This window comes from Macrobrachium rosenbergii, chromosome 37 (assembly GCF_040412425.1).
Source record: "Macrobrachium rosenbergii isolate ZJJX-2024 chromosome 37, ASM4041242v1, whole genome shotgun sequence".
NCBI lineage: Eukaryota > Metazoa > Arthropoda > Malacostraca > Decapoda > Palaemonidae > Macrobrachium > Macrobrachium rosenbergii.
The window spans coordinates 20,022,780-20,047,819 of record NC_089777.1 but is presented as its reverse complement, the minus strand read 5'-3'; the positions used below and the strand labels follow the sequence as shown (position 1 = coordinate 20,047,819).

Sequence of the window (25,040 nt, the reverse complement as noted above, 5' to 3'; positions counted from 1 at the left end):
CATTATTGATCTTAAAATCTGTATTATAATTACATTAGTACTAACATGTATTCTGCGGACTGGAAGACCTCGCCCCCCACAAAAAAAAAAAAAAATGGATAACACTCAATACGTAAATTCTGACTGAACTATTGATCATGATAAGCTGAAATTTTCAAATATAAATGTCAGTTGTTCTGTCAGAGATGGGTAGTTAGGAAATTCTTTTTTATGATTTCCCATCTCTTGGTGCTTCAAACTAGGTTAGAGTAAGGATCTCTGATATCAACCAGATTTTTGCAAGGAGCCAAGATTCATGTGTAATAGCACATCATTGTGGTCTCACACTCTTTCAAATATGTGGATTTCTTTGCGTGTTATGGTGCAGTAAGGAATTTGTTGGGTCACTGTGTAAAACGATACTATATGAAAGTGGTCACACAGATCATTCAATAAGCCTACATTCCACTCAAACTTGTTGGCTACGTTTGAGGAACTATGTTGACAGTACAGAAATTATCATGGCTTTTGAAAAAGTTATTTTGATTCAGGACAGTGTGAAATATAGCGGTTGTTTCTAATCACAATTTGGCAATGGATTCACTGAATTCATGTTCTCATGATATTAGAGTGACCTTGTTCTGTGCCAATAATCTGATCATAATCACCATTGGTGATTTTATGTTGGGTCTTCTCTCTCTCTCTCTCTCTTTGACCATGCTTTTCTTCCTTGAGTACTTGTACTTGAGCTTCTATCTGGTCTAGGTTTGAATCTATGCCCCTTTTCCATGATTTCATGACCAGTCTCATGGTTGCTGTCGAGTTGCCACTCCTCTCCTGTTCTTATCAAACAGCTGTACCCTCAAAATCTTCGAAAATCAAAACAAAGGCTAAAACACACAGGGGGAAAGAAGGAACCACAAGAAATTGCACTACAACAGGGAGCTTTATTACGAAAATAAAAGAAAAAGCAACCCTGCCTAACAGCATTACACAGTCCTTTGCATCATGCCCCACTCCTTACATAAGGCACTTTTTCAATGTCTTCTTCCTTCAACACAATTCACAACAACGTCCCATGGATACCGCACATTCCTCCAGGAATCTCCCTACCAATTCCCTTTTCCCTAAAGGTGGGAGTGGGGATAACAAGAGCAAATCATTTTCATACAATCAAGATGGCTTGGTAACAGACATGACACTACGCATCATCAGGAGCACGTACGGGGGAATGGTGAGTTTCTGACTGACACGATGATAATCTGACTCCACCTTGCTTATCAGTCATACATTCTGGATAACATCGATGATACACCTTCTGCATACTGCATTATATTTTCATTTTACTTGTGCTTTGTTTTACAATTGTTGGCATTTTCTCTCATTCTACAGTTACTTAGATGAATGTGACCATCTCTATGGGAAACAATCCACACCCTTTTCAACAATGCCTAGATTCCTTCATATATTTACAGCATACGTACGTACATAAATACATTAATATACACATTATTTATACTGTATATAAGTATATGCTCCCCATACTCAAAATTCATTAAATACGTAATGTCAAGAGACCTGAAACAGACTTAAATAGAGCTGTATTTTAGTCACTATAAAAATTACAAAACATAGAAATCTCTAGCGTATGATAAGATATGTCACCCTAACTGGGATCCTTAAATAAATTACATGAAATACAAAAAAGGTGATTACAAAAAAAAAAAAGGAAATGTACTATACATGAGTAAATTACTTCAGAGTTAAAAATCTCAACAGCCTTGAAGCTATGGTAACACAAAATGGCATTACATGAGAAAAAGAAGGGAGGGGAAAAATAATAACTACTACCACAGATGAGAAACAGCCCTTTTTTTCTCTGAAAACTTGAGGAAATCTGACAAACCTACATGTCCATGTATAGTCTATACCAAAGCCAGGGCTACTGTGATGTAATTGCACAAATGGTACTACAGACTTAAATGCATAATACAACCGGCATATTATGATAATAAACGGATAAAACACGACCAAGACCGATAGTACCACTTGGCTACAAAGTGTTATAAATCTTTAATTTAACATATGCAAATCTACTCTACCAATGCTATTGTGCCTGGTCAAAGGCAACAGACCTTGCGTCAAATCACAGCTAAAGTAAGTGAAGAACTTTTTACAAGACAGGCGAGACATCCTGTGAAAAGAGGAGCCAACTGTTTCACCAGTGGTTACGCAATTTTTTCCAGCATACGTCTGCTACAGTATGCTGTTTGGAAGGTGCGAGATGCTGGAAGGAAAAACAACCAAAGGACATGGTGCATCTTCCAGTTATATGATGCTGGGAAAGTACGAGAGCCACTTTAAAAAAATTACGGCAATATGACATGATGCTTTAAACTACTACATGTATATTCTTCAGTGTGGATGCTGACATTGCAAAATGTGTAACATGCACGAACTCTGAATACACAGGTAGCTGCTCCCACATCATAATTGTCTAACCAAAAACATATTTGCAAACATAAGTTAATGCAAAGTGCAACTGGTTGACAAAGGTCTAAAAATAAATGTCAAGAAATCCCACATCATCAAATTCTAACCAAAAACACTTTGCAAACGTAAGTCAGTGCAACATGCAACTGGATGACATAGGTCTAAAAAGAAATTTCACAAAATCTTGTTAATGTTACTGATTTACAGGAGTTAACTGCTTGGTTGTATGCCTGGTGTATGCACGAATACTACACCAACACAAAACCTGAGCTGCAGAATTAAAAAAACCACAAATACAAAAAAAAAATTAATTTAATGAGCAATGAATACAAAAAAAAAATTAAGTGCAATAGAACGATTAAATCAACTGGGAAGGAGGAGAACAGTGCACACACCTGTTACTGACAAAACTTCATATTTAAGTGAATGAGGACAGTCTAACAGGTGTTTCACACCCACCTCTTAATCAGCTTTCACTTCACTCATAACAATGATCAGCTTTGACCAGGTGCAATGGCATTAGTTAATACACGATTTGTAATTCATATGAACACACCTGCTCATATGATTTAGCAAACATGAACATAAATAACATTAATGAGCAAAACAATGGCACATTTAATACATGGCTTTTATGGTAGGAAAGCAGACATTGCATTAAGCAATTTTTCCTGTACTACCTACTTCATTTTGAAGAGCTTTTCTTAAGTATCAGTCCCTTAACGATAAGGGATGGGAAATCTTGCCATAAAAAGGGTGTCTTTTAAAAGATATTGTGCTCCTTCCGCCCTCCCGTTGAAAGAGTTCTGTCCATAGCTTTCCATGTGTCAAAAACGAGAAGACGCGTCCTCTCACAATTGCTAGATGACATTGCCTGTTTTAGTCAGCATTTTCCAAAAAACAATTTAAACTGACAAATTACTCACAATACGCACAACAGCCAGTGTCTGAAATTTCATGGTAAAAAATGATTTCCTTTTAAAAAAAATATATAAGCATATTCTATAAACTGTAAGTTACTGAAATCTCTCATAAAATTTAAAAACTGTTTCCCAGAAACAGTGGGTGAATTTGAAATAGGACCTATTTCAAACTTTTCAAACGTTATAGAATATGCCAGTCTTCTTATTAAGATAGATACCTATATATGTCTTACACAATTACCACATTTACAATACTCTCCAGCTATCTTACTTTTCCCAAAATGATCGGCGACAAAACTATCGTAGTGGGGTTTCTGTGTATCTAATCATATTAAATTTTTAAACTCGAAAGGAATTGAAAAACTCTACCACAACGAAACTGAAAGCCCACATTTAATGCTAAGAGTTGCAGCTGTTTAGCAAATTAACCTACAGACAAAGCTGAAGTGTTGACATACATGGATGCTTCCTCAGCCGCACCAAGAATCTTGTGTCTAACAGAGTATTGTCCTTAACCTTGCATTTAAACTGAATGAAAACTAACACCTTCACAATAAGGTTAATCAAACAAAAAAATTGTACATTTACAAACTATGTACAATGAGCAGAGCTTCAAGGGCCCATGATTAATGCTGATACAGCAAATATGAGGAAGGTTACTCCACCAATAATAGTGACTGAAAAGAAAAACAAAATTCAGTGTCAGTTTCATCACTTATGATACCTGATTATTAGTAATAAAATCTGTAATACATTATTCTTCAAATGCACTTCAAAAGTACTTCAAAAAGGCTTTCATCGTACAAGTTAGAAACGGGACGGCATGTGTCATTGTACTAATTAATCAAGGAAAGATACAAGAAGAGTATCTATGAATACATGGATAATATGAGCTTTAGAATCAAGCAAACCGTATAGGTACAGTAAAACCTGATGATCTTAAACTGTTACTGTTATTGTCCAATATATCGCGAAACATAAAAACTTCTCAATGCGTAAAGCTTTCACCGAAGTTAAAAAATCTGTATGGGGACAATATACCACCGTCTAAATCATAAAAAAAGCATGACTTTTTCTTCGGAAGAAAACAGTAACTAGATGTTTTGTTACCTGTTCTAACTGATATTTTTGTAGCAATCATACGACCTCCTAATACTCCCAAACCGGTACATAGGAAGTGGCCTAATAGCCCACCAATAATGACACCATAGACATCCTGAAAATGATAAACTCTCATTAAACCAAAAAATGAATTGGTGCAGTATCGGCAATTATACTATTTGGAGAATACGAAAATTAAATATTTTGCCAAAAAAAACCTGATGGAAAATGCCACATAATCATGTGTGCAACTGGAATCAATTTCTACTTCACATCAGGACACAACCCAGGACTACTGAATGAAAGGCAAGGGTGTTACTAACTGAGCTACAAAGGTCACAGAAGAAGTTAGAACTTGAGTAATTTCACAGTCCCAGAAGTTTTTCCTGAGCAGTCTGCACAACTTGTACGCCAGCAATTTTTGCCAACTTGCTGGATCACAAGGTGTGCAAGAGTTAGATCTTACGGTAGGTTCCCGATTCATCTAGAATCTTGGGTTCCATTTTGATGTGAGGTAGAAAAAATATATCAATGTGTAAACTAGTTCTATACATAAGTATAGTATACTGTTTACTGTATACAAAATGCAATTTTCACCTTCAATCAATAAAAGTAATGTATAATTATCTTTAAATTCTGGCTTGAAGAATTTTGCATTCCATGATATAAAAATAATTTCTTCTGGAAATTACAACTAATTAACAGCTACATCAGCTTATCATACTTCCTCACTTGTCAAGTTTCATTATTATAGCCATTTCAGCTAGTCTACCTTTTAAACAAGAGGCATTTTGCTGATACAGTATACCTGTTAAAATGAATGATAAATATAGAGAACATTTTGGTTCAAGTTTTACATTATACAGAATTGTTGTTAGTTGTGGGACTTCTTGAATGTTCAACTGTAGACAGGGTCTCCGTTACACGCTTCTGTTATGTGTCAGAAGGGCATATGTCCAAACCATCTGATTGGTCAGCGAGATAATGAAAACTCACCTCCCTTGCTGCCATGACAACGGTGGCAATTTGGGAGCGATCACCCCACTCGGCCAAGAAAGTTAAGGTTAGGGCTTGCCAGAAGACGCGGGAAACAACGGTCAAGATGCGGGCTAAAATCTTGTTGCGTTTTGGTCCTCTGCCTCTCAAACCAGCACCACCTTCTTCAAGGGGCTCCTTTTGAAGCTGTGGGGAGAGAAGAAAAAAGCCCATTAATAAGAGTCTATTATAGTGAATACAATGTGCCAACAATGTATTTGGAAATTTGGTGAGCAAGATTACGAAAAAATAATGCAATTGTCAAAAAAATATCACTGAATAAAAATAATGTAATTATCAAAAAATACCTCTGAATAAAAATAATGCAATTATCAAAAAATACTACTGAATAAAAAATAAAAATATGAAAGAACTAAGGCAAATTAAACTATCAGTAATTCCTGTTTATAAATGGTTTTACAAAAAAAGTTCTGATAAAAATATACTGATCATAACAAGGTGTGTACGGAATATGCTACATTTCAAAAATGAAACTGTACTAAGTTATCAGCATCACTATGATAATCATTTCTAGGAAGCAGTCTGGGGAACAACAACATATACAGCCTGACTACTCCAACAGAAAGGATGGAAGTTAAGTTACCTGTAACTTAAATCAAACCAAGTTCTAAGGAGTTAAAGAGATGAAACAATGTAAGATATTATCAAGAATCATAAACTTAACAACTTAACAATAATGTTTTTGTAAATGAGTTCCTCTGTTTCATAACACAAAGTGTACTATGCAGTTATGACTAAAACAGTGTAAAACAGTGAAAGATCAAAACAAGACAATGAAAGAACTAATAAATTAACAAAACACAACAGCAGCTTCCCAACAAAGGTCCCCAAGCCCATACAGAGCAAAAAAAAATAAGACAAAAAAACATATTTGGTAATGAAAAGACAATTGGTCAGATTGTAGCTTGAGAGAAAACTCAAAGACAATCCTTTTGTATATCAATGGTGCTAAGCAGACTAATAAATTTTCCTTCAATGGACAGTATGTTTTTCAGGTGAGTATAATTAAGAATTCAATGATATGAATGAGCTCCGATGACTCTCGAGTTCCAACAGCAAAATTGTGAATTTAGCAAAACCTTGAATAAACATGATAACCATTGGTGCTTCTAGGTTAAAATACCCCTAAACTTCCTTGAATTATCAGCTACTTTTTTATGATGATTATTTCCTAACCTATCTTTTACGAAGAATTGTATTTTGTATAAAATTCTCTTAAATTGAATAAGTGTGAAGTGTATGTTACCTTAGGCTACAAATTACACGGAATTACTCCTAGTTTTGGGATACCTTGCATATTCCAGTTGAGGTTACATCACAGGGTCTTTGTCTGATCAGAGTGCCAGACTCACTAAGCATCAGATGGGGGGTCAACTAAATTTTTTAAAATGATTGATCTCTTCTAAGTCAACATAATTATGAAAGAGAGCTCAAGGTTACCTCCTCCTCTTACCTGCTTTATGTCAATTCTGATTGTACCATAAAATGAAAGAATTTATGCTTCATATTATGTCTCCTATAGGGAATTTCTCATTGGGTAGACATACGAATGTTATTCGTAGCTAACAAACTTCTTAACATTCAAGACATTTAAAAGTGGACTAATTTGTACCTCCCTTCACAATTTACAATCTATTGCCCCTTATATCTGAACACATTTGCTGTTTCTTTGGACATGAATTTATAAAATCCTGGTCTTCAATAACCAAATTAATGCCAAATAAGAGGAGAAAAAACAGGCCAGATGTTATGTGACATAATAAGGTTTCCAAATTATTACTATGACCGCACTATCAATAACTGTCAATTTGCTTGTACACATTAACATCCAATATTCACACAAAGAAAAGGACCTCTGAGTCTCATAATTATTGGAGGAAAACTAAAACCAAACATTCCAAACCTTTCATCTTTCATTCACGATGTTTTTAAAGTGACTAAGTCTTTGAGGTACGCACAAATATGTGAATAGTATGAGAAATATGGTAAAAACAACATCCTGAGAGTGTACTGTGTTGATATATAAACCTAATGCTACTTATTCAAAAATGAACGAACTGTACAAAGACTGGGGTAAAAATTAGTAAATAAGATTAAGGAAGGAAATGGAAATATGCAAATTAACTGAACTTAAAATTTCAAACCTTGAACACTGATCATCGTTATTGCAACAATTACCATACGATTACAGTACTGTAAATATTGTCATCAGGGCATCCAATGACCTTCAGAAAACCCTTACTTGATCTGCCAAAATCTTTCAATAATTATAGTCTATTTGTATTTCTGTAAACTATCCATCAGCAATTAATGACTTGAAGGAATGAATGATGAAAGGCTTGATTGCAACTCAGGGAACTGAAAACATGGAATGAAAGATGAAAGACAGAAAACACGTGAAACGATGGATAGAAAACCAGATATAAACATTGATGTGCTGAAAATACGTGGTATGAATGATAAATTACTTGATTAACACTCTGAGAGGTCTGAAAAAACATGGAATGGGGATGAATGACTTAGAAAGCTGTACTCAAATTCTTTATCAAATAGACACAATAATGCACAAAAGTGATTCCAGTACATGTACACCCTTGGCCTAATGGATAAGAACTCATGGTATGTATGGATGACGCTTGAATACACCTGCTTCAGGCCTCACATGATTCTAGAAGTGTATCAAGGACTTGGAATATTCCGATGTGACCCTCAAAGTGTCGTTCATTTTTTTTTTAGATACCTGGCTCTAACAATTTTAAAAATGGGGAGTAAAAACAAAGAATAGAAAAAAATAAAATTAACTGCATGTTTTGAAATCTCAAGCCAAGATGCAGTTTATGTCTTAGGTTTAAATTTTACCAATTCTTTCACCCTGTCATTATAAACCATATTAATACCCAAGATAGCTATGGATATTCCCTGCTCATGATACTAAACAGCGACAATAATTCAACTATTTTAAAGATAAAGTTTTAAAAATAAAATCTCATATTCTTAATAAAAACCCATTACAGTACTTTTACGTAGTCTATCCACGCAGATGCAAAAATATCCCACGAATAAGCTACGCAAAAGTAATGGTTTGTGTTGATGCAAATTTAAATCTCATGAATATCACTAGGCAAAAATCTGTCACACTAAATTGCAATATATTTCATCAGTAACTAAGCACTCTTAGCAGACACTCACCGAAGCCTCATCACCATTGTCTGAATCCTGCTTGAACTGTAAGTAGTGGACAATAAAATCGAGAGAGACTATAAGTTCATGTAAGCATGTCGGCAAAAATCCCTACTTAAAGGAACACAAAACCCTAAAAGCATGACATTTTCAGACACTTAGAAATTTCAAGTTTACAAAAGTTCTCTGCTTCCTAAACTTTAAAAGTATATACAAGTAATGTAGTGGGCATGAAGTACAAAACTCCTTATATCTTATATTCACTTGCACGTTCAACAGTATGCTGTACGCAACTGGGAGAAAGCTAGTAAGCACACAAACCCAGAAATACCTGAAGGTCACATTAGCCAACACAAAATCTTAAAAACGACCCAAAGGAATGACAAACCAACATCTACTTGGCTCTCCTATACAGTACTTAGTTTCACCTGAGGCACAAATTATTATTTGACCTTGTTCCGTGCACCACCTAGCTTTCAATCTTTTTTACATAATCTCAAAGCCAACACTTTTTAATTTTACAATTTAATCTTTCTTCAATTAGATTGGATTCTGGTTCTAATCAGCGCTGGCTCCCCAACCTAAGAATGGAAAAAACACAATGAAAACAGGGAATAGGTCAATTAAATCGACATCCCTCAGACAATGCTACATATGGGAGAGACAGGCAGGTGTTAGATCATGTATTTTACCTTAGAGTATGATTCATGTCAGGCAATATGGCCAACAAAAGGTATTTTTGCTTACATAGGTTAATTGTTTGCAAACTGACAAGAGGCATTGTGCCAATAATATAATAATTTTCATCTTCCCTACAGGAAAGCCTCTTTATTTCACTCATGCCATACTGGCCAGTATGGTGAAGTGTTAGCCAAATAAGGGTCCTCCACTGAGGAAATTAGTTCTAAGTATTCCTCCCCAGTGAATATCCCTAACTTGAAGGTGGTCGTTACTCATTATGTCACTAGCCATTAGCTACCCTGGTGAGCAGAAAGTCATGAGGAAAGCAGGGATTTGGGGAACAAATGTTTTATGTATTATACAACAGGGAACAGAAATTGTGTCCCCAAGATTACATTAGATGTAGCCTATGATGTACAAAAGGAGGGAAAAATGTTGTGTATGATCTATAAAGATCCTGTTTTATTCAATCATCCTAACCCTATTTTAATTATACTGGAACACCATAGTCTCCTGAAGCAGACAAAATTGGAGACATTTATACGCAAACCAACCTGTATTGCTCATATGGACAGGACACACTAGTACTATATCTAAGAAAGAGGGCAGAACACTATCTAGTGCAATGTGAAGTATGTTTTATTACAAAGTCCATGGGTTTGTACTCTTTTTAGGTTTCCATCAAGCTGCTCCTTCCTCACTCTTGAAAACAGTCATGGATTTTTGGGGGATTTTCTACGTAGCTCATATACTATCAATCCTATACAAAATAAGCGAGAACATGTCAGCCACTAAAGAACATTAAAAACCCCATGTCCAATGATTATGGTACCATCCCTCAAAGGAGAACCAAATAGGGCCTTTTCTATCACCTTCTGTCATTCATGTAGACCACAGAGAATGACTCAGAACTTTCCTTGACTGATGACTCATTTTGGCCGACACCACACTGTACCAAGCAGTATATCACAAGTAAAATATGGGGTTTGTACCAAGTCAAAACACAAGCTTTCAGAACTGAAGATCCACATGTATATATACAATACAAAATCATAAAATGAAATTTTAATGAAACGTTTACAATGGTGTTAATAACATATGGAAATTTAGCTGCAACAGTATATAGGTCATTAAATATATCCAAATATTAACCTTGAATGATAATAAGAGATAAGGAAAAAACTCACCACAACTTCAGGTTTTTCTTTAGATTCCTCTTCTGACTACAGTGGTGGTAAATTACAGTTGGTTACATAGTCACAAAACAACAGACCTGCTTATCAATATCAAACTTTACATTAAATAGCCATAAAACCATTGGCCAATGACGTACAAGGACGTGATGGAATATTGTATTGGAAAACTGCACGTAAAAGACTGCAAGCTGTACGAACGAAATGCAACTAGTTTATTTTTGCCCTTTTTAACACACTGCTATACAGAACATTAGAACTCTTTACAGTATTTCCATAACACTTGACAGAATTTAACATGAAAATTAACCTGTATAACCCACAAAAAGCCTAATTTTTCTGAATGATGCAATCATCTACAGGTATTGATAAGTCTAAGGCCCCTTTGAGCGCACCACAAAGATCCACTGAATAAAAAAGAAAAGAACTTTTTAATTCACTGAATTATCACAAATTAGCATTTCATATGGCTCAACTTTTGACCGTTTAACAATAGAAAGTCTGCGAACGATGTAGGTATATAATTACTGAATAGAAATGGAATTTTGTTGATGATGTAAATAGGTAGTCTGATGGATTAAGTACTTGGTTAGTGGTGCGCCAGGCTATTTTTAGATAGTCAACCTAAGATGGATGGGGGGGAAAATTTACATAAAACATTTTTATAGAATTCGAACTACTGCCCTGATATTATTAGTAACTGAAAGGCTGGCCAGCTAAGAATTTATTGTAACGAAGAGATTAAAAAAACTATTAAACAACAATGGTTCACAGATTTATACTTCCTGGATTATTGATTTAATACCAAAACCTGGCTTCAGTACAACAACAGCCATCTAAGTTAGAAATATTTAACAGCCAAAATAAACGAAAACAGAATGTAATAAAAATGCTAAGATAGTTTGTTCTAGTTATTGGTCATAACTTGAGGCATGGATAGCTAAGAATGTATGTTAACTCAAACAATCATTTTCCACAGATCAGTTATCATTATAAATAGCAACTTCTGTGCCTTGTGACTTCCTGTAAGCATCAGTTACAGACTAAAATTCATTGTACAATATTCCATCTCCAATGACTGACACTATCTTCCACGTGAATTTTTAAGGAAGCTGTATAATTTTCGTGAACATTTATAATACTTGTAAACAATAGTTACTGTGAGTTACTGTAGTGAACAGAAAATATGACATTGTGATTCTTCCTTATTCTAAAAGTGAATACGCAACTTGCCTATGTAGTTGTGTGAGTAGAATACAGCAGCTGGAGAATGGAAAGTAATTTACACCAAAACACAAGAGTCTAGTTTATCGTAATGCAACGGTCATAACCACCACCACAAAAAAAAAAAGGGATATAAATGACTTGTATATTTTCACAAGCACATTCAAAAAATGTTAGATTTGCAGAAATAGTTTTTTATTCAAAATTTATGATGTGTTATACTGACTAAATTTTATTTACAGGTATCCCACTGCAAGCTCATTTTCTGGAACAATAACAATGCATTATTCAATGGAGCCGCATTTATACCACATCTTTTGACGCGAACACATTCCTCTTTGGTCAACAGAGTTAAAATACTCCATTCCTCCCTCCTTAGCTCAGGCTAAATATATTTCTCTTATTTTTAGCTAGTGCTACAAACTAAGGTACATTTCTCCATTCTTAGCAAAGCCAAGAACCTGTTAACCAGTCTTCAGAACATAAAAAGACACCCTTTTATCCTGAACTACTTTCCACAATTTTTTTCCTTTTTCTGTGCTTGGTCCTTCTGCTCAATGGAAGCTTGCTTCAAAAGAATGCTTAGTCATGCTGAATATAAATAACAACATTGAATCTGCTAGCCACCTTCACATGGTATGTATATTGCTAATGTTAAGCCACAAAGACCTCTGAACTTCTCAAGTTCCTCACTTGTGAAATGTGCTGCTCCCGAAAGCACTGAATCTGAATGAGAAATATATCAATAGTAATCAACTTTCCCAGGTGGGGTTTCATGGGATCTAAACTCACTTTAAGTATACAGGCAGTCCCGGGTTTATGACGGGTCTGGCTTATGACGTTCCGAGGTTACGACGCTTTTCAAATATATTCATCAGAAATTATTTTCCCGTTTGACGCATGTTCCGGGTTCGACGGCCGCGTCACCGATCCGACGGAAGAAATATGGCTCCAAAACGGCAGAATAATCATAATTTTAAGGTTTTTTTGATGAAAAACTCAATAAAAATGCAGTTTACATCATTTTCTATGCACCCAAAGCATTAAAAGTAAGGTTTTCTTATGATTTTTGACAATTTTTGATGATTTTTCAGTTTACAACGATTTTCGGTTTACGACGCAGCGTAAAAACGGAACCCCTGTCGTAAACCGGGGACTGCCTGTATTATGTTAGAATCAGACTGCCTTAACCCTAGAATGGTAACCTGGGGAGATATTCACCCAACTGAATCTGGCAATGACGTAGTACCCCCCCAAGGGGTTGGGGGAGGGACTCCAGTGGCTCAGTACCTTCAGTGCCTTATCTGACTTGGTTGGTGAAGGTGTGTGGTCCCGCGCTCTCGGCTGGTTTTTGGCTAGAACGCATTTTCGGGAGAATTTCTCCCAGGGTTACTGTGCCCGTATGTTGTACATATGGTGGAATTCTCCCAGTGTTACTATTATTGTATTATTTTGTAAACCCTTGCCTAATATTTTTTTTTTTTTTTCAGGCAAGATTTAGTGAATAAAAGTTAGTGAATTATAAAGAAAAAGGCATACACAGATGAAGAACTGTCTGAACTTATGAACACAACTGGGGCTCTCTCAGTAATTTGTGCAGATAGAAGTGGTTGTGAAAGTGATAATGATGAAATTGATGAACTTGAATGTGACATATTATTTTGTAAACCCTTGCATAATATTTTTTTTCTTTTCAGGCAAGATTTAGTGAATAAAAGTGAGTGAATTATAAAGAATAAGCCATGACCAGCAAAAGGCATACACAAATGAAGAACTGTCTGAACTTATGAACACAACTGGGGCTCTCTCAGAAATTTGTGAAGATAGTGGTTCTGAAAGTGATAATGATGAAATTGATGAACTTGAATGTGACCTGTTATATGATAGTGATGAAAACCAAGAATATTTACCTGAACCAGGAGATGAGAGTTCTGATGAGGAAGAAGATGACGTGATGATGAGCATGAAGAAGAAAAGAGGAAAAAGGGTAGCCTCTACACCAGTCAAACGCCCCCGTCGTACCTCTGTTGACCGTTCTCTATCCCCAATTCCTACCGACGTCCCCACACCTATCGCTTCTACCTCAGCTACTCCTGCTGCCACTGATAGGGGAAGAAGGCGCCAGCGTGATATTCCGCCCATCGTCACATTCAAGACTACAACGATTGCCCCCTAGTAAGTTTAGGTGGAGTTGTCGGCCGTGAGACCCCAAGTAACGTAAGGACTCCCACAAGGAACATCGTGAGCGCCTTTACTCCTGGCCCAACTCCAGGGGCGGCAAGGAATGCAGTGTCACCAGAGGAAGCTTTCAGTTTATTTTTCAATGATGATCTCATCCAAGTGATTGTGACGTGGACTAACAAGGCCATTGATACATTTGCCTCCAACTATAAAAGAAGATCAGCCACTTTTGCTCCCACTGTGCCATTAGAAGTCAAAGCATTGCTGGGTGTACTTATCATCAGTGCCCAGAAGTGCGATGAACACATCCCCACCAGTGAAATGTGGAGCGTGGATACAGGTTGTGGTCTATACCGTGTGGCAATGTCCGAGGCTCGGTTCAGGTTCCTTATTCGGTGTCTAAGATTTGACGACCCACAAACGCGACAGGTTCGGCGAGAGGTTGACAAGTTTGCTGCTGTGAGGGAAATATGGGACATTTTTATTGAGAGATGTGGCAAACTGTATGTCCCCATGAAAACCTCACTGTTGATGAGCAGCTACTGGGATTCAGGGGCCGCTGCCCCTTCCGTATGTACATTCCCAACAAGCCGCCAAGTATGGAATCAAGCTCGTTCTCATCAATGATAGCAAGTCCAAGTACTTGGTTGGTGGCATCCCATACTTGGGGAAGCAGGGGACTCAACCAAAGGGCGGCCTTACACTCGGCCATCAGTTTACCCGAGAGCTAACGAGGCCTTACCATGGAACACACAGGAACGTCACAACTGACAACTGGTTTACCTCTGTTCCCCTGGTATCAGATCTCCTAAATAACTGTGGCATGACTCTTGTTGGCACAGTGCGCGCCAACAAGAAGGAGATACCGAAGGAGATGACGGACAAAGCTACAAGAGAGCGTGGATCAAGTGCCTTCCTGTACACAAAGGAAATGACTCTGGTGTCATATGTGTCTGATACATCCAAGACAACAAAGAAACTAGTGTTGCTCCTGTCATCTCAGCACACTCAGCCCAACATTGGCACTAAAGGAAAAACGGAGATCATTGAATTCTACAATTCAACAAAAGGAGGCGTTGATACGTTTGACCAGATGTGTTCGGGAATTCCTGTTCGCGCAAAACAAGACGTTGGCCACTCTGTACTTTTTATGGAATGGTGAATGCTGCCAATGTAAACTCTTACATTTTATACAAGGAGAATATGGAAAGAGGGGGCAACAGAAAAGTCATATCACGCCAGAAATTCATGCTGCAGCTCGGGAAGGCCCTAATCACCCCATGGGCCACGTCACGGCTGGATTTACCCTTGCCCCGATCCTTGCAGTCCTTGATCACCACTGTCTGCAATGTACCATCACCAGGCAGTGCTGCAGGATCACCAGGGACATCTTTCTCAGCCAGCAGCGGTGCATTGGTGCGCTGTTGTGAGTGCCCGGTCAAGTCCGATAGGGAGACGCGTCACAGATGCAACAAGTGCGTCAAGCCGATGTGTCCTCGGCATCTGTATCCAGTCTGTGGTGACTGTATCTAACAGGTGAGTGTATATATAGTACTGTATGTGTTTCATTGATGTACTTTGAGTCATTTGAAGCATAATTTGCCATACTGCAAGTGTTGAATAGAAAAAAATTAATTTGGTATGTACTGAAAAATTTACCATTTTTTGTCTGTCTCCCATACAGATTGTATACGAGCTTGGGAGATGGGATTCAGCCAGTACGTAGTCCCATGACAGTAGAGAGTTCTACACCAACAAAAAACAAAATTCGGAAATCATTTTTTTTTTTGTCAATTTAATTAGTAAAGTACTCCAAGAAAAGTCTATTTTTTTTCTGTATTTTTGAAAAAAAAATAAAAATATGATTTACAGGAGGATTTCATTTATAATAGCCTCAATAAGAGAGAAGGAGTTATATTTCATTCGTATGTGTTCCAAATAACAAGATTTTCAGGATAAGTATTTTATTTTAATTATTTAATTACCGGGTGAAATTCACCCAGGGTTACCTTTCATGTTACGGAAATGGAGGGTTACCGTTCTAGGGTTAAGCCACAAGGTCACAGTCAATTTCAGCTTACAGGATCGAGCATATCCAAAAATTAAGCAAATCAAGAAATTCAGAGGTTTTTGTTGCATAACAATAACACAAAGAATAGTAGTAGTACAGTATTATACGATCGAGAACATAACAACCGAATTGGACAACTTTGGGATGCGCTAGTTCCATGGTACATGATGGTGGTTTAACTTAAAAGTAATTTTTTTATCACAGTAACATCAGAACGAGCAATTTCCCACCTCCAAGGTCTAGCAGGCAAAGAACAGAAAGAAGAAGACAGATGACTGCTGATCTTTCAAGCGTTGCTTGTCCTAATATACAGATATTTATATAATAAACCAGACAAATGCTTGAAGTGTTGACCATAATGAAGTCTGCAGGCATATGCAGTAAATGTGCCTTGCTGCTGAATTTCTCAGTTCCACAGGTCCTTTATTCCTCACACCATTGGACTGTGGAACAGCCTCCTAAAGATTGTGCAATTAAAACTTCAGAAGTTCACGGGAAAATGCAATGCATTACTACCGTAATATAATTCTCCTTGTATTTTAATACATTTTTATCTATTTATTAATCTATTTTTTCTTTTTAATAAGTGATATCTCTACTTCTGTATTTTCCTTTACCTCCTCTTACTTCCTCCTAATGAACACCATATCCTTTGGAAGCTTGAATCTCCAGTCAATGGCCCCTGTGGGCTTGTTCCATACGAATAGGTTTCATCTTCTCAATAATAACAACACTAAGAACCTCTAATCCAGAACTTCACTTACATGTGGCAACAAAGTGTACTACTGAACTCTCGTCCTGTCTGGTCTTTTATTATGTAGTCTTTCCGACGACGCTCCATTTGCACTGCAGTGTATTTTCCAGCTGCCACTTCCTCATTTGTGAATACAGTACAATCTTTCACAGCTCACTAGCCATGTACCTTGACCTAGTTACACCTTTTCAAACTCTCCAATTTCTATGTCAGTGGCAATGCTACACAGAATGATCAAGACTGTACATAAGTATAATAACCGGAAGAGCAAAAGTTGATAAATGGACCCAAACAATCAGATACCTTTAAAAAATAATTTGTGGCTGGCCATATTACGGCCTAATGAAAGGCAACTTTACCTATCCCTATCGGGCAGGCTCATTCTGCGACTAAATTACTGTACCAGGTGTAAATATAACCAAGCCTGCTTTACCAAGACAAGGGGCTTTAAGATAATTCCAAATTGCCATTTTTCGTCCATTATTCTACAATAATCTGTGTGACCAAAAACAAAATAATATCTCTAGTCATTACTCTAGCCTGTTTTATGCTCCGAGGTATGAAGAAGTATGCCGCAAGAAACTTAAGTCAGCTCTTCATATGGAGAACAGCTGATACAAGGCTGGTGCTTCAACTCTACTTTATTGTGAACTTTATAAAGAATCTGAGTACCAAAAAATGCATCGCTTATCAACTGACTGACTTATATTCTTCACCGATTACATTTCTCTACACTCCAAGGAACAAACCAAGAATAATTTCTCTTCCCTGGTTTCTCAGATAATACAAATAAGCTTCGATATTTTCATTTGACATCAAGTCATCACTTTTGTGACATTATTCCAAGCTTATTACAGTCCTTTAGACATACTGTTTACCTTTTTCAACTTAAAAGACAGTCTAACCTATTAAATATTTTTGACAAATCATTTGGCAAAAACAAATTTTCAGAATAACACTGAACTTCCTACTTTGTGTTGTCAAGATACTGTATATGACTGGACTTTTCATTTATTTTGGCAGTACAACTAACAGGGAAATTTTGTCACTTTCTCGCAAAGTAATTTCTCTGAAAAATCTATTATATTTCTTCTCCCGGCTCACTTATTAACGCTACAATGAGTAATGAAGGTGAGTGACTGGATACACAGACAGCATATTATTGCAAAACAATCATTAACAGAATAACAGCCAAAATCGGTTGGTATAATCTAATCACCAAGGGTGAGCACCGATGAAAATCGGATCTTTGCTTAATGTATGAAAGAGAAGTGCTTATCCTTTCTTCATTCAGAAGCCTGAGATTATCATCTGAAGACACCTATTTAATTTGGATCCAGATTATCAAGTCAGTTAACTAGAATCATCATGGAGACTATGTGCATTCCAGTCACTAACAATATTAAGTCTGTTCACATTCCATGGAAGTGTGTACAGCCTGAAAGTTATTAATGACATCAAATTGTGCAGAACAACTCCATTATTATGAGTCCATTCCTTCACTGATATAAACAGTTTCATTTAAGGTGTTCATGCTGTTGTAAGGAAGGCAAAATTTAAGCATTTCCTATACAAAACGATAAGTTGTAGCCATATAATTTTACATGAATTAGTTTTGATTAACAAGCCAACATCAGAGTTAGTATTAATAAACTACGTTGTTTACGACAGCAATAAGGTATGTTTATGCTTGGGTTAGTTTCAGTTCATATTCATTCTTGCTAGACTCTTTACAGAAACAGATTTTGCAGAACACAGCACCTCTTTAAAAAGAAAGCTATTTTCAATAATATAAAACAAAAATAAAAGGTACAGCAACCAAGTGCTTTGAAAATCACTCGACTCGTAAAACCCGGGAAGTGATTTCTGATGGTACTTTGAGTACGGAGTCTTAATGATACCGTAAGCTGTCCCTTCTAATTGTAAATCCTCAATTCACAAAATGATGAAGCCAATTTTGTTACTCATTCCTCAGTCACATCAATAATCTTCATAAAAGAGAGGCTGTGCCTGATATAAACTATTTTCCATGTCCTAGCTGCTTCTCTGGGAAAATTTCCAGCCCAAATATTACAGTAACACATCAACTACATATGCAATGGGAGCTCTAGATTATGGTTGTAACAAAAGGCAACTCTGCAACACATAGCCTCCTACATAAATATTGCACACAAACATGAATACTGCTTATATATACAATGCTTTTTATAAATGTAGTGTGAAAAATGTATTTAAGTTTAAAGGCAATGCCTTATGTTCAGGAGCAAGCATGCGCTGCACATAAAATGCCAATGAGTGCTTTAGTTTGTTACGAATATTCCCATATCTATAGCATATGGTGAGTATTTCATATGAACATGTAATGATTCAGGCGTGTGTTAGTTAATAATACAGGTGAGTATTCCATACGGATATGTAACGATTCAGGCGTGTGGAAGTTAATAATTCAGGTGAGTATTCCATGTGGATATGTAATGATTCAGGTGTGTGGAAGTTAATAATTCAGGTGAGTATTCCATGTGGATATGTAATGATTCAGGCGTGTGGAAGTTAATAATTCAGGTGAGTATTCCATGTGGATATGTAATGATTCAGGTGTGTGGAAGTTAATAATTCAGGTGAGTATTCCATGTGGATATGTAATGATTCAGGTGTGTGGAAAAAGTTAAGTATATCTTAGTTTAACCAGACCACTGAGCTGGTTAACAGCTCTCCTAGGGCTGGCCGAAGAAGGATTAGACTTATTTTTACGTGGCTAAGAACCTACTGGTTACCTAGCAACTTGGGACCTACAGCTTATTGTGGAATCCGAACCACATTATGTCGAGAAATGAATTTCTATCACCAGAAATAAATTCCTCTAATTCTTCTTTGGTGTGCTCGAAGAGTCGAACGCTGAGCCAACAGCGTGCCAGTACTCTACCACTCCTCCAAAGAGGAACTCAGGTGTGTGGAAGTTAATAATTCAGGTGAGTATTCCATGTGGATATGTAATGATTTAGGTGTGTGGAAGTTAATAATTCAGGTGAGTATTCCACGTGGATATGTAATGATTCAGGCGCATGGAAGTTAATAATTCAGGTGAGTATTCCATGTGGATATGTAATGATTCAGGCGCATGGAAGTTAATAATTCAGGTGAGTATTCCATGTGGATATGTAATGATTCAGGCGCATGGAAGTTAATAATTCAGGTGAGTATTCCATGTGGATATGTAATGATTTAGGTGTGTGGAAGTTAATAATTCAGGTGAGGTGAGTATTCCATGTGGATATGTAATGATTCAGGCGCATGGAAGTTAATAATTCAGGTGAGTATTCCATGTGGATATGTAATGATTCAGGCATGTGGAAGTTAATAATTCAGGTGAGTATTCCACGTGGATATGTAATGATTCAGGTAATGTGTGGAAGTTAATAATTCAGGTGAGTATTCCATGTGGATATGTAATGATTCAGGCAGGCATGGAAGTTAATAATTCAGGTGAGTATTCCATGTGGATATGTAATGATTCAGGCGCATGGAAGTTAATAATTCAGGTGAGTATTCCATGTGGATATGTAATGATTCAGGCGTGTGTGGAAGTTAATAATTCAGGTGAGTATTCCATGTGGATATGTAATGATTCAGGCGTGTGGAAGTTAATAATTCAGGTGAGTATTCCATGTGGATATGTAATGATTCAGGTGTGTGGAAGTTAATAAAGGTGAGTATTCCATGTGGATATGTAATGATTCAGGCGTGTGGAAGTTAATAATTCAGGTGAGTATTCCATATGGATATGTAATGATTCAGGTGTGTGGAAGTTAATAATTCAGGTGAGTATTCCATATGGATATGTAATGATTCAGGTGTGTGGAAGTTAATAATTCAGGTGAGTATTCCATGTGGATATGTAATGATTCAGGTGTGTGGAAGTTAATAATTCAGGTGAGTATTCCATGTGGATATGTAATGATTCAGGTGTGTGGAAGTTAATAATTCAGGTGAGTATTCCATGTGGATATGTAATGATTCAGGCGTGTGGAAGTTAATAATTCAGGTGAGTATTCCATGTGGATATGTAATGATTCAGGTGTGTGGAAGTTAATAATTCAGGTGAGTATTCCATGTGGATATGTAATGATTCAGGTGTGTGGAAGTTAATAATTCAGGTGAGTATTCCTATGGATATGTAATGATTCAGGTGTGTGGAAGTTTATAATTCAGGTGAGTATTCCATATGGATATGTAATGATTCAGGTGTGTGAAGTTAATAATTCAGGTGAGTATTCCATGTGGATATGTAATGATTCAGGTGTGTGGAAGTTAATAATTCAGGTGAGTATTCCATATGGATATGTAATGATTCAGGTGTGTGGAAGTTAATAATTCAGGTGAGTATTCCATGTGGATATGTAATGATTCAGGTGTGTGGAAGTTAATAATTCAGGTGAGTATTCCATATGGATATGTAATGATTCAGGTGTGTGAAGTTAATAATTCAGGTGAGTATTCCATGTGGATATGTAATGATTCAGGTGTGTGGGAAGTTAATAATTCAGGTGAGTATTCCATGTGGATATGTAATGATTCAGGTGTGTGGAAGTTAATAATTCAGGTGAGTATTCCATGTGGATATGTAATGATTCAGGCGTGTGGAAGTTAATAATTCAGGTGAGTATTCCATGTGGATATGTAATGATTCAGGCATATGGAAGTTAATAATTCAGGTGAGTATTCCACAAGGATATGTAATGATTCAGGTGTGTGGAAGTTAATAAATAATTCAGGTGAGTATTCCATGTGGATATGTAATGATTCAGGTGTGTGGAAGTTAATAATTCAGGTGAGTATTCCATGTGGATATGTAATGATTCAGGTGTGTGGAAGTTAATAATTCAGGTGAGTATTCCATGTGGATATGTAATGATTCAGGTGTGTGGAAGTTAATAATTCAGGTGAGTATTCCCTATGGATATGTAATGATTCAGGTGTGTGGAAGTTTATAATTCAGGTGAGTATTCCCTATGGATATGTAATGATTCAGGTGTGTGGAAGTTAATAATTCAGGTGAGTATTCCATGTGGATATGTAATGATTCAGGTGTGTGGAAGTTAATAATTCAGGTGAGTATTCCATGTGGATATGTAATGATTCAGGCGTGTGGAAGTTAATAATTCAGGTGAGTATTCCATGTGGATATGTAATGATTCAGGTGTGTGGAAGTTAATAATTCAGGTGAGTATTCCACATGGATATGTAATGATTCAGGTGTGTGGAAGTTAATAATTCAGGTGAGTATTCCACATGGATATGTAATGATTCAGGTGTGTGGAAGTTAGTAATTCAGGTGAGTATTCCATATAGATATGCAATGATTCAGGTGTGTGGAAGTTAACAATTCAGTGAGTATTCCAAATGGATATGCAATGATTCAGGTGTGTGGAAGTTAATAATTCAGGTGAGTATTCCATATGGACATGTAATGATTCAAGCGTGTGAAAGTTAATAATTCAGGTGAGTCTTCCATATGGATATGTAATGATTCAGGTGTATGGACGTCTACTGTTGAGTATTTTATATGGATATATAATGATTCATGTGTATGGAAGTCTACTGGCGAGTACTTCATGTGGATGTGTAAATGATTCATGAGTATGAAGTCAATAGCACGGGTGAGTAGTCACATGTACGGAAGCATCACTGAACTAATTTGTATTAGTCTGGACACTACATAATACTGCGTATGTATAAGGAATGACTTGTAGCAACTCACCGTCACTTGGCCATCTCCCTCTACTGTCATCTGAACACTCACACTCTATAACAGCGGCAAGAAACGTGGAATCGCGTTATCATTGAGGACTGAAACTCTATGAAAAACTTATCAAGAAATACATGTCACGTTCTTTTTTTTTTTTCTTTCTTTCTGGCCAACGAATATAACAAGTGATTAGCATCAACTAATATCTAAACATGGCAAAATATTTCAGTTGTTACAACGGTTCCGTAAGGACTCACCGGAGCTTCGGTTTCTGTGTTTTCATTCCGGCTTTCATTGCGAGCCTATTGGAAGTGAGAAGGGCAGTGTGATTTAGGGGTCTTCTCGACAATGAGAGCTGATCATGAGACATGCTTTCAATAAGTGTCTTCTCCCCCCAATTGTTAAAACTCTACATGTTTCTCTACAAAAACAAAAGACTGCTGACACCATTTAATGGAAATACAATGGGGGTGAATTTTGATGGGAAAAGATTGGGGTGAATGAACGACACTAAATGTTTGTTACAGAAATGATGTGGAGGAAGTATGATGGGGAGGAGGGGGGGCTGCTAAATCCACAAATTGTTTAGGGTATCTTTGAAATTATTTGGAATTGAAAATAATCCGGACAATAACCTCTGAGTGAAATGGAGGTAAATAACCATGAATATACTGCATACTGTATAAACAATATTTACTATGAAAACATTATACTGTATTTTTGTAAAACTTAAACATCTTTATATAAAAAAAAAGTTAATAAATATCACTGGTGTGATACAATATAAAAAAAATAAGACAAAATAAAAAATATTTTTTCTTTAAATATTAATAATAATTTAATGCTTGTACCATACATCAGGCTGTAAGGAAAACAAAAGCAAAATTTAAGGGAAAAAAATTGAATCTAATATGCGGGTAGCTCCACAAAAAAATACATTACACATTACCAAATTCATACCTGCAATATCAGAAATATACCAATGAACCCTTGCATGGAAATTCTACAACTATAGATGTTTTATATACTTACACATGAAGCTCACCACTCTGCCCTGTCATGCAGTTTTTCTGGTGCTTCCTGGGTGCTAAGGCCCCTCCATTTTATTGCCTTTTGCACAAGCATCCACTTAACACCTTTTCAATTTCCTACTTTCTTCCAAAACTGTCAAATTGTATGTTTTTTTATCAGTCTATTGTCCTTAAATCTCTTCCCATTACCAAAACACCTCACTACACCCTGACCTGCCTTTTTACGTGCATAAGGCATTTCTTCATTTTTCTAAGCCTTCATTTTCTCATTCACATAATATCCACACTTCACATCCAACAGGGGCAGTTAGCTAAACAATCCTTTCATATATCCCAAACTTTGCTTTCACTGACTGTCTTTTCTTATTATATACAGATTTTGCAATAATCCTACTTCTTTCCTTTACCATATTCATTCTGACTCCTCTTGATTCCCATCCTAGCTTTGTTACATTATACTTCCAAGTAACTGTACGAATCAACAACTTCCATTCCTCCACTGTCCACATTAACATTAATTTCTTCATCTTCTGGTTTCCCATTTACATTCATTCAACTCTCTGCAGCTTCTCTTTATTACTGGAGCTTTCATTGGTTCATGTATGCCATATACGGCCTTTTTCAAACTTCTCACAAGACTACTTATTTAATACCACAGGATTCCTAAACCCACACTGCTTTTCACCAATTTATTCTTCTGTCATCTGTCTTGCTTATCAATAAAAACCTTCCCTGCAAAGTCTCTAGTAGAAGTAAATGGAACACCCCTTTGAGAAGGATTTCGTTACCGAGTAACAGAATGCATAGCATAGCTGAACTCTGTGAAATTTTACAAGCAGAAGAGAGTGCAATCTCCTCTCTTTAAAAATCCCTTCTATCTTGATGAGTAGCTTAGAAAATATTATTGTTTTACTTGTTCTGAAAATGTTTAGTGTTTGTTTTATTATTAAGTCACTCAAAAACAACATAACAGCAGTGACTGAATAAATGCTTGCAGCACTGAAGGATTTTCTTGTGCAAATCACACACACACAAACAGAGAGAGAGAGAGAGAGAGAGAGAGAGAGAGAGAGAGAGAGAGAGAGAGAGAGATCAGAATGGGGGATACACTAGTCTCGTCAGCTTGAATACCATTACGATGCACTGAGTGAAGACCGGGTCAAAAAAGGTGCTGTATAAAAACCACCGGAAGAATATTACAAGTACGGTACAAGGGAGGAAATCAAGCAACTGGTGCATCATCAAAGTCAATAGAGTGAAACAAAAGTCACATACAGCATATGCACAGCAACTCTAAATTTTCCTGGCATATCTATCTACTTTGAGAACCCAGCTGGTCAGCATGAGTGAAAAGACTGTCTCTTGCATGAAGTGAGTTTGCATCCCCACTCATGAATGTTGTCCTTACTGAGAGCAATGTTTACTTC

The 25,040-nt window shown here is 36.6% G+C and overlaps 1 protein-coding gene and 1 pseudogene across 22 annotated transcripts in view; one reads left to right on the top strand and one right to left on the bottom strand.

Annotated features, from left to right (window-relative positions):
- Window positions 1-906: 906 nt before the first annotated feature.
- The window catches only part of LOC136825392 (putative divalent cation/proton antiporter TMEM165), a 49,304-nt gene continuing 25,170 nt past the window's right edge, over window positions 907-25,040 (bottom strand). For 6 of the 22 annotated variants that reach the window (XM_067081680.1, XM_067081684.1, XM_067081677.1 and 3 more), the window contains 7 exons: window positions 22,840-22,884; window positions 22,595-22,639; window positions 10,601-10,636; window positions 8,742-8,777; window positions 5,493-5,678; window positions 4,506-4,611; window positions 907-4,072 (listed from right to left, as the gene is read on the bottom strand). In XM_067081680.1, the coding sequence (XP_066937781.1) occupies window positions 4,008-4,072; window positions 4,506-4,611; window positions 5,493-5,678; window positions 8,742-8,777; window positions 10,601-10,636; window positions 22,595-22,639; window positions 22,840-22,884 (519 nt within the window). In that variant the 3' untranslated portion in view covers window positions 907-4,007. The remainder of the gene's footprint in view (window positions 4,073-4,505; window positions 4,612-5,492; window positions 5,679-8,741; window positions 8,778-10,600; window positions 10,637-22,594; window positions 22,640-22,839; window positions 22,885-25,040) is intronic. The other 16 variants (XM_067081693.1, XM_067081691.1, XM_067081685.1 and 13 more) reach the window with 4 other exon arrangements.
- LOC136825390 (piggyBac transposable element-derived protein 4-like) lies at window positions 13,295-15,882 on the top strand (annotated as a pseudogene).